Source organism: Motacilla alba, chromosome 4A (genome assembly GCF_015832195.1).
Source record: "Motacilla alba alba isolate MOTALB_02 chromosome 4A, Motacilla_alba_V1.0_pri, whole genome shotgun sequence".
NCBI lineage: Eukaryota > Metazoa > Chordata > Aves > Passeriformes > Motacillidae > Motacilla > Motacilla alba.
In genome coordinates, this window is record NC_052045.1 from 1035985 (window position 1) to 1049759 (window position 13775).

The 13775-nt window shown below is 53.1% G+C and overlaps 1 protein-coding gene across 2 annotated transcripts in view; it reads left to right on the forward strand.

Annotated features, from left to right (window-relative positions):
* The window catches only part of PCDH19 (protocadherin 19), a 61494-nt gene extending 48938 nt beyond the window's left edge, over window positions 1-12556 (forward strand). For both annotated transcript variants that reach the window (XM_038122798.1, XM_038122799.1), the window contains exon 5: window positions 7544-12556. In XM_038122798.1, coding sequence (XP_037978726.1) covers window positions 7544-8133 — 590 coding nt within the window. In that variant the 3' untranslated portion in view covers window positions 8134-12556. The remainder of the gene's footprint in view (window positions 1-7543) is intronic.
* The last annotated feature ends 1219 nt before the right edge of the window (window positions 12557-13775 follow it).

Sequence of the window (13775 nt, forward strand, 5' to 3'; positions counted from 1 at the left end):
GATGAAGCAGGGACAGTTCTGCAGGAGAGAGCAGTTATTAATGGTGCTACAGAGCAGGGCTAGAGGTGACGGGCCAGCTCTTGGCTGGTGTAAATCAGTGGAGTCCTCAGCATTTCCTGGGAGCTGCCTGTGTCTGCAGGAGCTGGGGATGAGCCCCCTTGCACACCTCTGCTGCCCATCCCAGAAGCACTGCCCCTTCTCAGCAATTGCCCGATAAATTAATTTTAGTGAGAGCCCTTGTTTCGTTAAAATAATTCCTGTGCTTTGTCCAAGCACTGTTGACCTTCTGTGTTGGGACAGACAATCCAGGATTAAAAATACAGCATTTTTAGCTTGCATAAATCCTGAATAATGGTGAAGGAGAGGAAAAGAAAGGCTTCTTGTGGTGGTAAAGAGCGTTTGTCACTGTCCCTGGTTATTAGTATCCTCTGAGCATTGTGCAGGAGAAGCCACGCCAGGATTACATTGCTGCATTGACTGGAGATTTCTTATTAGGAAAGGCAAGGAAGTCTCTGTGAAGCCCATAGGTCAAAAATATAATACACTATTCCCCACCTCTCGTTTCCTGATATTACACTATTAGAGGAGATAAGGGAGAGGTGCAGAGTCTTAATTTACAAGTGAATGATGAACCACGGCTGGGGACTGTTTGTATTTTGCTGGAGCTTATTATTTTATCTGAAATGTAATGCAGTGGATCACTGCCCCTGAGCCAGAAACAGCCACTCCTGTTGGGGTGGAGGGGCGTGGGCTCCACTCGTGTGCTGAGGGTGCTGGGCCCCGAGAAGATGAAGGTGCTGGAGTTGAAAAGAAACCCTGAAGAAGCTGGAAGAGGAGTGTTAAATAATGCAGTTGCGCTTTGTCCATGAAAGATGGCTAACCATGAGTAAACAGCCACAACAGTGTTTGATCCCTTCGTGTTTACTATTTATTCATATTTATTATTCATAAATTCTGTCACAAATGTTGGGCCCGCACCCCAGTGAGACATTTGCATTTTATTTTAAGTTTGATCCCCCCCCGCCCCTCAGTTTCATGAACTGAGATTTAATGATTTGCTTTTCCACATTGCTCCCGTGCTGGCTCTCCCTGGTTCTCCTCTTCTTGTTTCAGGAAGAGATTTCTAACATGGAAAAGTGATATTTGAATAGATTCCCCTAAGGCAATCAATTTACTTCTAATTTGTCTGGAACTAAGCTTTTCTTTGTTGCAATGAGAAAGGATTGAAACTGCTGTAAAATTTATTAGCTTCCAGGAAGATTTTGAAATGAATTTTTTAATGATCGTGCTGTTTGCTGTACCCAGGAGCAGCGTCATCGTGATTACAGTATAATCTTACGGTTGCTGAAGAAACACCGAAATGTGGAGCTGGAGCTGGGCTCCTGCACGAGGGGACCTGTGGCACCGCCCAGGTACGGGCACTGTCCCACACAGGCACCGCCCAGGTACAGGCACCGCCCAGGTACGGGCACCGCCCAGGTACAGGCACTGCCCCATACAGGCACTGCCCAGGTACAGGCACTGCCCCATACAGGCACTGCCCAGGTACAGGCACCGCCCCGGTACAGGCACCGCCCAGGTACGGGCACTGCCCAGGTGTGGGCGCTGCCCAGGTACGGATACTGTGCAGGTACGGGCGCTGCCCAGGTGTGGGCACTGCCCAGGTGTGGACACTGCCCAGGTACTGGCACTGCCCAGGTATGGGCACTGCCCAGGTACAGGCACTGTCCCATACAGGCACCGCCCAAGCATGGGCACTGTGCAGGTATGGACACTGCCCAGGTGAGGACACTGTGCAGGTGCGGGCACTGCCCAGGTACAGGTCCTGCCCAGGTGCGGGCACCGCCCAGGTGCAGACCCTGCCCAGGTATAGGTGCTGCCCAGGTACAGGTGCCGCCCAAGTGCAGACACTGCCCAGGTGCGGGCACTGCCCAGGTGTGGGCACTGTCCAGGTGTGGGCACTGCCCAGGTGTGGGCACTGCCCAGGTGCGGGCACCAGTCCGGCGCTGCTGCCGGGCTGGGGCCGCTCAGCACGACGCTCCCCCGCCCCGTGCGTGTCCCAGCGGGCTGGGATTCCTCAGTGCCTCTTTTTGTCCCCTTGTTTCTCGAGCAGCTCCCCTTCCTCGCTGCTCTGTAACAGCGCAAAGCAGCTCCACTTACTCACCGCAGCACAGCTGCTGTGACACGGATCGGATTGAACCGAGCGGCTGTTTGGAGATGGAAACTCCAGGGACTATTGTCATCGCCCAAATTGCACCTTAGATTGTATAACAGCACATGTCATCTGGCCATTTATCAGGAATATTACATTCCCGGGCACTTGCACCTTGCTACGATTTAACTTTGTCTCTTTGGCCAGCGTTGCAATTCCACTGGAGATAATTCAATTGCTGCGAGAGCTGCACGGGCGCCTCGCGCGCCCGCTCCCTGCTGCTCTGCCGCGGGGACGAGGGTGCTGGGCAGGGGACTGGAGGATTTGTTCACCGTGGACATTCCTGAATCCCCCCTGTGATGAGGGAAGAGCCCGTGCTGCGTGGAGCTGGGGGCTCTTGCTGCAGTGCCCACCACGTGTCCTCTGCCAGCTCCTGCTGGGCTCTGGCTTTTGGGCATCCATCCTCTGTCCCTGCTCTTCCGACCAAGAGCTTGCTCGGTGGGATTGGGAAGTGCTGAGGGTCTTGGCTGGGTGGGGGATTTTTATCTCTCCCATCAGCTGCTGGTCCTTGGCAGCTGCTGCCTGGCTGGGATCACAGCAGTTGCCTTTGTGCTGGTCTTCTGAGTTGCAAGTAGAGCTCTGATTTGAAATCTGGAGCTTAACATGGATTTTGCTTTACTTGTTGAGGAATGTATTTATTCCAGAGGTGGCTGTGGATTTTATGTTATTTCATATTTGCTATGCAAGAGCTTATGTTTAGTAATGATATTTTTCCTGCCAAGTCTGACTTCAGGATAACTGCTCACCTCTTGATGAAAAGGCTTCTGCCAGGATGTTTTGTACCTGGAGAATGTTTTAAAAGTGACCCTGCCCTCAGGACTCTGAGACAAGGTTCTGGATTTGTGCTGGGTGAGGGCAGTCTGGCTGAAATGTGGATATTGCTGCAGTGGGACCTGCACGTCTCTGGTACAGCAGCTCCCATGTAGGGCACTTCCCTCAGGCGAGCTGCTCAGCGTGTCTCTGGGCCAGCTGGGTGCCACATGAGTGCCCCACAGGTGTCCCCACAGCCTGACTGCCAACAGAACTATCCCCTCGGGGTGTGCAGTGTCCTCAGCTCCTTAGAAAGTGCAGCCCAGGTCATGCCCTGGCCATGGTGGTCCCCATGCCAGGGCTGTGGTGGTCTCTGTCCCTAGGCCATGGTGGTCTCTGTCCCTGGGCCATGGTGGTCTCTGTCCCCAGGCCATGGTGGTCTCTGTCCCAGGCCATGGTGGTCTCTGTCCCCAAACCATGGTGTTCTCAGTCCCCAGGCCATGGTGGTCTCTGTCCCCAGGCCATAGTGTTCTCTGTCCCCAGGGCTGTGGTGGCCTCTGTCCCCAGGCCATGGTGTTCTCAGTCCTCAGGCCATGGTGGTCTCTGTCCCTGGGCCATGGTGCTCTCTGTCCCCAAGCCATGGTGGTCTCTCCCCAGGCCATGGTGCTCTCTGTCTCCAGGCCATGGTGGTCTCTGTCCCCAGGCCATGGTGGTCTCTCCCCAGGCCATGGTGGTCTCTCCCCAGGCCATGGTGCTCTCTGTCCCCAGGGCCATGGTGCTCTCTGTCCCCAGGCCATGGTGGTCTCTGTCCCCAGGCCATGGTGTTCTCTGTCCCCAGGCCATGGTGCTCTCTGTCTCCAGGCCATGGTGGTCTCTGTCCCCAGGCCATGGTGGTCTCTCCCCAGGCCATGGTGCTCTCTGTCCCCAGGCCATGGTGTTCCCCAGCTCATGCCAGCTGGCAGGTCCTTGCCAGCCTGGTGCCCTGTGGCCCTTGTGGGCTGTGTCAGGATGAGGTGCTCACGCTCACACGGAGCCGTGCCAGAGCTCGGGGGTCTCGCCCCGCTTTGCCCCTGTTGCTGCTCTCCCTTTGCGTGTCTCCAGCTCTGGCCAGGCAGCAGTTTCAGCCTGCTCAGCCCTGCCATGAGCCCAGGGGTGGGGAGCTGCCAGCTTTGGCTGCTGGGCACTCACCATGTCGTGGTTGTGGTGGTTCTTGCCTGGACTTCACTCTGTGCATCACGAACACTCTGTCACTGCAGACAGTCACAGTTGCATTGACTAGGGCGGGTCTAGGGCTGTAAAAGTTTCCTGTTGTTCTACTTCTGATCGGTAAAGTGGTAAAGAGCAAGACAAAGCAGTTCAGTAATGCGAATGTGAACGTGAATGACTGTCCTGGGTGCCATCAAAGCTGGGTGAGTCAGACTGAGCTGCAAAGGGCAGCACCAGGAGCGTGCCCAGCAGCTCCCTGCCTGCCTCTGCTTGGGGCAGGAGGAGGATGCAGGGATCAGCCCTGGGGTCAGCCACTGGAGGAGCTCAGACCCCGCTGTGCGTGCCTTTGGACCTGGGATAGCAGAGGAATGGTGTTTCTGTGCATCAACAGGCCTTGCTTGAGGCATAAAAATAGTATTTTACACCAGCTACAGGGCTAAGACAGTGATGGGTGGGTGGGTGGCTGAAGATGCCCGTTCTGCCATGTTGAAGAGGCTGCTGCTGGGGGCTCTGTGCTGGTGCTTGTGTCTGCTGCCAGGTCAGCGCTGCTCTGGGCAGCCTAGCACACGTTGTCCCCGAGAGCAGGATGGTTTCTGGCTGCAGGGCATGGTCTCGGAGCTGAGATGTGTGCTGAGCACAGGAGGAGAGTGACAGAATGTGCCATGGAACTACCTGTTGTCTCAGGTCTGTGGATGATGGTGGCTTGTGCCCTTCTGCCTGTCAGCCTGGCCTCTTGGAGACTTGTTAACATTCCCTTCCTCATACAAAAGACTGAAACAGTATTTATAACGTAATGCTTCTCAGCTCCTTTCCTCCCTGCAGTTCAGCTGCTGCAGCTTCTAGACAAGCATTGCAATGTCCAAAACTGATCATCTCCCTGGCAGAGGCACCAGGCCAGCGCCCTTTAGTGAGCTGCTCCTAAAGCACAGGTGCCTTTCTAGCTGTAAAATGTGCCAGTTGGAGTAAATTGGTGAAGGCAAGACAAACCTGCCTGTGCCCCCTCTGGAGTGAGGTTTGCCTTGGCTGTGGTGGTCCCATGGATTCGGGGCTGAGCTGTGCTGCTGGGCAGGGAAGGTGAGGAGAAGCAGCTCCCCTGTGCCTTCCCGTGCTGGACCAGCCAGCCCAGCACGCTCACAGATCCAGCTTTTCATGTTTGTGGAGAGACTGAAGTGATGTGTGCTCCAGCAACACGCCCAAGGTCACACAGCACAATAAATCAGTGTCTCATCGGGATGAGAATCCAAGATATTTCTGTAGCCCCTCCAGCCATCACCGAGTCCTCTGCTATCACAGCCAGACTACACAACTTTGTATGCCTGTAGCACCCTTTTGAAGTTAAGCTGTGGATAAATAGGGAGACAGCAATATTTTCTGGGCAATTTTTCTTTTTTTCTTTCTATTTTGCTCAAGTACTTGAAATTAACAGAATCAAAGTATAAGATCACGGGCTTTTAGAGCTCGGTGCTGGTTGTTCTGTGTGTGTAGGGCTCAGGGCATCCTTCTCTCAAGCTGCTGTAAAGGCAGCTGCCAAAACCCAGACCTCCTCCCCTCCACCCAGCCCTGTGCTCCACATCACTGGGTTGCTGCTCTGATGTAGAGAAAAAGCTGATGTTTTACTCATATATTTTTCAATTAGTTGGCTTCTTCTATTTTTTTTTAAACCCTTTCTTGGTTTTTTTTCCTTTTTTTCTTTTTTTTTTTTTTTGGAGGTCTGCCTTTTACTCGTTTATTCTCTGTAAGTGTTAAGCTGCTCATATTTTGGTGCATTGTGTTATGTGCTGAGAATTTTTATCAGCCGCCCTAGTGCTCGCATGTGGTGGAAATACCAATGTGTCTGAGGAGCGGAGGTTATGCACACAGATGTACAGAGCAGCAGAATGAATGGATTGCAGACGGACGGGAAGGAAACCCGGGCTGAGCCTGCACCTCCCATCCATCAGCCCGGCCCTGGGCGAGCGTGGGCTCGCGGGGGTGATGGCACCGCAGCTTTAGTGCTGCTCCCGGTGCCTGTGGGTTATGGGAGGAAGCAGCCGCGTCTTCGCGTGGGGAAAGGCTGTGCTTGATGAGGGCAGCTGCAATTACAAGCTCTTAGCAAACGAAGGAAAAGCTGAGACTGAAAAGCAGCCAGGATCCTGCGGTGTTCGGCAGGAGCCACGGTCGGATGCTCAGCAAAGGCTGGGCATGGTGAAACTGCTGAATTGGATTCTCAGCTTTGCACTTGGCTGAGCCTGGCTGCTTCCCCGAGCCCGGGTTTGTTCATCTGTGATGTGGAGGTGAAGCTGTGCATCCTCTGGGATTGACTGACCGTGCTTGCAGGCCCCAGGCACCAGGGTTTGCACTCGCCTGGGAGCCCTTGGAGCTAGTCTTGGAGGGTTCTTGGGAAGGGTTAAACCACCAGTCCATATTTCAGCACTGTAAAGTGGTGTTGGGACGAAAGCCCCAAGTCGAGAGAAGGAATCTTTATTGCTCCTGTATGAATAAAGCCCCAGCACTGGGAATGACACATTTAATCTTCAGTGGAGTGGACAATCTTGGAGATTTATAAAGCCTCTGTCGTGTGAGAGGTCAGTGGGGATTAAGCAACAAGTTAAAACACACATACACAGCAGAACCACAAAGAACCTTCCCTCCTTCCCCTTTTCTTTCCTCCCTCTGTTCCTTTCTCCTCCTTGCAAAAAGTCAGGCTTAAATGTCACGTCAAACCAAGCTTAAAACATGGTGGCTTTTACCACTGGCCACTAAACCCAGGAACCACTAGCTCTGAGGGCTTGACACACGGCCAGCCCTGTTGTGATGGATTTGCTGCCGTCACTCCTCCTCCAGGCTTCTGTTCCGGTGGTGACAGGTGACACAGAACCTATTGGAAATTAAACTCCAGTCTGTAGAGCCTTGAAACCGATGGCTGTTTGAGGTACAGTCACTGCTGTTTGGGGGGGGATCCCCTCTGCCCGGGAGGGGGGCACAGTGCAGCACCCAGCTCGGTGTGGTGCCCCCAGCCCGGGCAGGCTGGTGGGTGTGTGTCAATCTAGGACACGAAGGAACACAAACGCACACTGCTGTTCTCAAGGTGAAGAAAAAAGGGGAATGTTCATTTTCTGACTCCAACATTTATGGTTTTCCAAAAGTGACAGTGGAGTGGAGGGTGACAGTGCCACCTCTCCAATGACACTTGGACAAACCAACAGTCCATGAAATTTCTCTTCCTCCACAAAGGAATGCAAAACAATGAGTTATGTACAGAAAGCGCGTGAGAAAGTTCATTACAAGAATGTAAACCTCAGAAGGCTTAGAAAACCTTAAAAAAATCAGGGCGACAGGTGTGGGCACCCCCGGCTGGGCTCCCCGTTGACCGTGCCTTGTGCTTTCTCCCCGCAGAGCAGAGCGAGGGCTTCCACTGCCGGGAGGAGTGCCGCATCCTGGGCCACTCGGACAGGTGCTGGATGCCCCGCGGCGCCGTGCCCAGCCGCGCCAAGTCCCCCGAGCACGGCAGGAACGTCATCGCCCTGTCCATCGAGGCCACGGCGGTGGACGCGGAGCCTTACGCGGACTGCGGCGCAAAAAGGACCTTCGCCACCTTCGGCAAGGAGGGCGGCGAGCCCCCGGCCGAGGAGCGGCTCGCCAACCCCAAAGGCAAAAGAACGGTGGACTCGGCCGCCTGCAGCCCCAAGGTCAGCGGCGCCGTCCGCGAGGCCGGCAACGGCTGCGAGGCCGTCAGCCCCGTCACCTCGCCCCTGCACCTGAAGAGCCCCTTGTCCGGCAAGCCGGCGGTGCCCTACGGAGCCGGGCACTGCGCCGGCGGCCGGGAACGGGAGCCCTTTGGGAACAGTGGCCCTTCCCGGCCCACGGAGGCAGAGCCCCGGGGCGCGGACAGCGAGAGCAGCGGGCAGGAGGGCAACCCGCTCCTGCAGGAGCGCCGGGAAAAGGACTCGCCCGGCGCCCGGAGACTAAAGGACATCGTCCTCTGAGCAGCACTCGGCGGGAGGAGGATGAGGATGAGGATGAGGGACCGCACGACTCCCAGCGCAGATTGTTTTTATCGCTTACCAATGGTTCACAGATTGCTGTATTTAAAAGCTTTCCCTAAATGTATTGTTTATAAATGAAGCTATCGTTAATGTGACAATCCCACGTGTCTCGAAGGCGGCAGGGGTGTGCAGCCGGAGCGGAGGAGCCGCTGTGGTGCTTTGGCCGGGAGGCGGCGGGTGGCGGGGGCACAGGCCAGACCCCCCCAGTCCTCAGGAGCGCTCGGTATCCCCTCCTCGGAGTTTATATATTTTTGTATCTCAAAACGAAGATAAATTTCCATTCCTGGCGAGAATTGAGTGGCCAGTTCCTTATTCGGACGTCTTTAGTAACCACCCCGGCGGTTTTGTAGTCTGGACAGAGTAGCGGCTGTTTCTTGTGTGGGACTGTTCAAAGTGACAGTCGGGTGAGTTTCAGTTCCAATTCACCCAGCACGAGGTTGTTTGTCTTTTAAGGTGTTGGTGTTTTGCTATGGGCACCCCTGCATTTATGAATCCTTTTGCTGTCACATACTTATCTGTACTATTATTGTATTTGATATTGCAAATTACTGTATGTCTAGTGATGGCAAAAGGCTTTCAGGTTTGAAAAAAAAAAGGAATGAAAAAAAATAAATCACAATCATCTTACTTAAACTTTGGGGAACCTGCAGTTTGCAGCCCCGGTGGAGCAAGCGCTTCTTCCAGCCCCCACCATTGCCTGCAGCCTCCCCCGGCTCCTGCAGGAGAATGACAGGGCATTATGGGAAGATGTTTTTGGGAAAATCCTGCCTGGATTGCAATTGTCGGATGCACTGTGCTGAACTTTTCCCCTTACCCGTTTCTTTTGCATAATTTCAAGGCAATGCATGGAAAGGTTTTTTTTTTCCAGAAGTTGGTTATTTTGGTTTTTTTCCAGTTCCCAGATTTAGATATCCCTCGCCTCCAGTCATTTCCAAGTCAAAGAGATGGAATTATTTTAAGAGATCTAAATTACCTTCTCAATTAGACACACACACTTCCCAGTCAGCGTTTCCTAGCCATGATTGCACCAAGAGGGTGTGTGTGGGTATGACATCATGGCATGGATTTTAGACCCTTCCGATTTCTTTCTATCCCTGCATCATAAATAAGTATGGAATGAGCAATAGTGATGTTAATTTAGGGGCAGACAGGTGATATGTAACAACGCTACTAATTCAATTAATGTGCCTTCTTAATGGAGAAAAAATTAAAGCGATTCTTTATTTTTTCTCATAATTAAGGACTTTTTTGTGTGGGTACAAATCTACTCATGTAAAATTGATTTGAAAATTGAGCTACTTTAATAGCCATTTTGTAGAAGGGAGAGAGGGAAGGGATTCCACAGCTCTCTGCTCTCTTGCAGTGATGATTCCTCAGTGAGGTATGAGTAAGGTAGGAGGATTTCAGTTAGTGTATTATTATTATTACTATTATTATTAACCCTTCACTGAACAGATTTTTCCTACCCTCAATAATGTTTCCTAGAATTTAAAATTGATTATGGAAGGAAAAATATATAGCTCTTGCCAATGTTTGCTGTACCAGCAAGTTGAAATTAGTGGTATCTAGAGAAAGAGTCTTTCTAGGTCTACATATCATGATAAAGTATTTGTTACTTGATTTATTTAAATGAAAAACAACGAGAAGACAAGTTCCAGTTGTTGTTATCCTCAAAGTAAAATTAAACTCCAGCCACTTATTTCTTCAGGGCAGATTGATCTTGCCTGAAGCCACAGCTGGTGTGAGACAGGTCCAGAGTCAGCCTCTTCCCCCTGCCACTTGCTAGGGCCAGGAATTGGGAAAGAATCAACAAAAAAACAGTTGTCTAATGAAATTTGTGACGCTTCCCTCACTGGTGTGATGACTACCTCATTCAGCTCCCCTCCCACGCGTTAACATGATGTCCTGCATCCCTCCAGAAAGCAAACTGGGGGTTTTCTCCCCTCTTCTGGATTCTGAGCCCATTTTTCAGGGATATGTTGTTTCTGTTCCCGCTGTGTTTCCTGCCTGTGTACTGTTACTGCTGTCATTTATTTCTGTTTTTTTCCCCAAATGTGTGTTTTATTATAACACAAGCAAAGAGGAGAGGGGCTGGCTCGGGGCTGTTGGAGTAACTGCGTGTTCTGTAACTGTTAAGCTGAGTTTATTCTGATGTTACCTGCTTTTGTCAGCTCTGGGAGGTTTGTTTTGGAGGGAGGGAACTTCTCCTGCGTGTTTGCTGAGAGGCAGAACCTGCCTTGCCCTGTCTGTCAGGTGCTCTTGGCTTCACAGGGCAACGGCTCCATGCGGCCCCATCATCACCCCACACCTCTGCCAGGAGGAGACCCAGCTTCCCCATGGTGGGGTGGGGGTCCCCCCAGGTGCCCCATCCCCAGGTGCCCCATCCCCATCCCCAGCTGCCTGGAAAAGTGCTGGCCACTAATTCCTGCCGAGCGTGTCCCCCTGCCTGCGGAGCTGCCACCACCAGCCTCGTGTTTCGGGTGGAACATAGATGCTAACTGAAAAGGAAGAGAGGGGAAAAAAAAAAAAGAAAAAATAGAAACATTTCTCTAATTTACCCAGAGGAAACGTTCCTTGCCACTCTGAATAAAAGCACAGCCGAGAAAGCATGTGAAATAATTCTGTATTAAAAGGGGGCATTAAAGAGGTCAGTAAACCCTTATGCCTCCAAGAAAATCATTTAAACACCAGTTTTCTGGGCTGACCCAGGCTGCAGTGGGGGATGTGAGCGAGGGGCCCTTCCCTGGCACGGCCTTGCTGCGCGGGGCCAAGGGGAGACCCAGAGAGCTGCCCTGGCTTTGCTGCCTTGGCCCTCTCCAGAATATTTTGGTACTCCTGTCACTGTCCCTGTGTGTCACTTGAGATGAGTTCAGGCTCCTGGGCAAATCGCAGTATTTTGGTTTTTTGCTACTTGCATCGAAACTGGCCGTGCAAAAAATGTTCCGAGCTGCAGGGTGGGCACGAAGGCTTTTTGGAAGGGTTCCAGATGTAATTATTGTGCTTTTTAATAACTTAAACCTGTCCTCAGATTTGGTTTAGGAAAAATCGCTGGGATCTGTTGGTTTCCTTCAGGCAAACTTGCTCTGCTCCCCTGTTAATCCAGGAGAGCAGCAAGCACCGACGATTCTCCCCCGAGCATGACGAGGACCCCGTCTGGAGCAGCTTTGGGGCTGGGGGCTAGGGGCTGAGCTCCTCCCTGCTCCCTTGGGAGCCCCTGGCCTTTCCCACCCTCGAGGCTGCAGGGCTGTGCTGGGAGGGATGGTGGAGTGCTGGGGGGCACAACTGATGGCTGGAAAAGTCCCCCCTCCGAGCACTGTCTGCCGAGGTTGTTGCCGTTCCCTGTTTGTTGTGAGCTGGAGGTGGCCTGTGGATCACACTTTGTGCAAAAGTGAATTCCTTTCTCTTTTTTTAAATTTTTATTTTTCCAAACAGGAAACGAGTTGCTTTTGTGAAGAACACACTGTCTGATGAATATGTTGAAATTATTCTTGGGGCGGGGTGGGGGGGTTGGGGGGGAGAGAAAAAAAACCAATCTAATTTTGAATGGAAACACATTTGTCTGTCATTGGGGAAAATTGATGGTCTTGTTGCTACAGCTGCTTTTGCAGCTCTGGGTAATCTCTGATCCAACCTGTGAGCTGCGGTACCCGTGGGGAGAAGCCCGGCGCCCCTGCTGCCCGCTCTGCTGAGGCTGGGACGGAGCCTCCGCCAGCACCAGCTGATGTTCAGCTGCTCTGAGCTGGGCTGGAGCCTCCAGACACCCCTGCCTCACCAAGGGGCTCAGTTCAGCTGCTCTGAGCTGGGCTGGAGCCTCCAGACACCCCTGCCTCACCAAGGGGCTCAGTTCAGCCGCTCTGAGCTGGGCTGGAGTCTCCAGACACCCGTCCCTCCCAAAGTGGCTCAGTTCAGCTGCTCTGAGCTGGGCTGGAGTCTCCAGACACCCGTCCCTCCCAAAGTGGTCTCAGCAGCAGCTGCCCCCGGCGGCCGCGGCACCGAGCGCGGTACGTCTCGTCATGGTGTCTCCGTTGCCGAGTATATGAAGAATAAATTGTTGTATATGCTGATATGTATGTTATGTACATTTTCACAGTGATTGAATCATTGTAAACAACAAAATGGAAAAAGGAAAAAAAAAAAAAGAAGAATCACCATTCTGTCTATTTTATGAAGATGATAAAGCAGCTTTATTAAATTATTATGATTCTGTTTCCAAATGGTGTACCTGCCACATTGGGATTTTTTCATCTGATGAGAACTTTGTTTTCCACCTAAATGTGATTTTCTTTTCTCTGCTTTGAGCATCTAATGCATTTTAGTATTAAAGCAATTATTGAATAAAATGGAAAGTAAGTGTTTGGTTAAATATGCCTCAGTGGGTTTGCTTTGATGGGCTCCAGGTGCTGGTCTTGCAGAAGCCAGCACACGGCCGGGTGCCTCCCCAGCCCCGTCCCTGTCCCACGGCTGGTCAGCTTTGGCACCCGAGAGGCTGCAAACCTCAGGCAGAACGTTCCTGGTCCTGAGGAGGGGTCGTCACCATCCCAGTGGTGATCAACGGGGACAGGCAGGCTCTGAGCCCCCACGGAACCGGGCATGGTGCTGGTCCTCTGCACCGCCACCTTCACCTGCAAGGGGAACGCGGCTGTGAGAGGGATGAGCACAGGTAGGAAATGCCTCCAGCAGACACTTCCCCACTGAGGCATGGCAAAGATGACTCTTTTCTGTAGTTTTTCAGGAGGCTGCTTTGGAGGAGATGGTGAGGAGCACCCACTGCTGTGAATTAACTGGTTGATGGACCACATTTACATATGGAGCATGCGAGCACTTTGTGGCTACCAGGCTGAATGCTCCCACAAGGCCTCTGCTCACTCAGTGGCTCACTCAGGGTGACACCGAGGTGGAACTGGAACAAGAGCAGCGGCGTGGGAATCCCTTTCCCTGGTGTGGGAAGATGCTTGAGCGGCACACCGAGCATCATCCTGCCTGACAGGGACACAGGAACAGAGCTCAGCTGCAGGTAACTGCACCTGGGTGAGGCCCCATCACTTAAAAAACAGCAGGATCTGAGCGGCCCGGGCTCAGCTTCGTCACGGGTGTGCGTTGGCACGGAGACCACAGGTAATGGTGCACAGCCAGCCCTGTACCAGCACCTGCAGCTTGTTTGCACCCTCATTAGTGAGTCATTTGGCAGGTGGGTACAAGGAGATCATCCAGGCTGTGGGAGGGAGGCTGCTGTTTGTTGGAGGGGGTGGTTTGCAGCCGGGCTGGGGAGCAGCGGTGCAGCAGCAGAGCGGTTCCCGTGCCCGAGGAGGCGCCGGGCTGGTGAGGCACTGCCGGGCTGGGACCCTGCCTGCGCCGGGGAGCCGGAGCCGGAGCCGTGCCAGCACCGTGGGCTCCGCTGCCAGGTAGGAGCTGAGGCTGTCTGGGGAGGAGTGGCCCAGGTGAGCTGCCCTGGAGCGGTGGGCAGAGGAGGGCAGCGGCCGGGGGTGCCCAGGCTGAGTGGGGTTCGCTGGGGGGGCTCGGCTTGGCCCGGCTGGGGGATGAGATGGGGCTGAAACCCGCCCGGCCGGAAGGTTTTTCTCTGG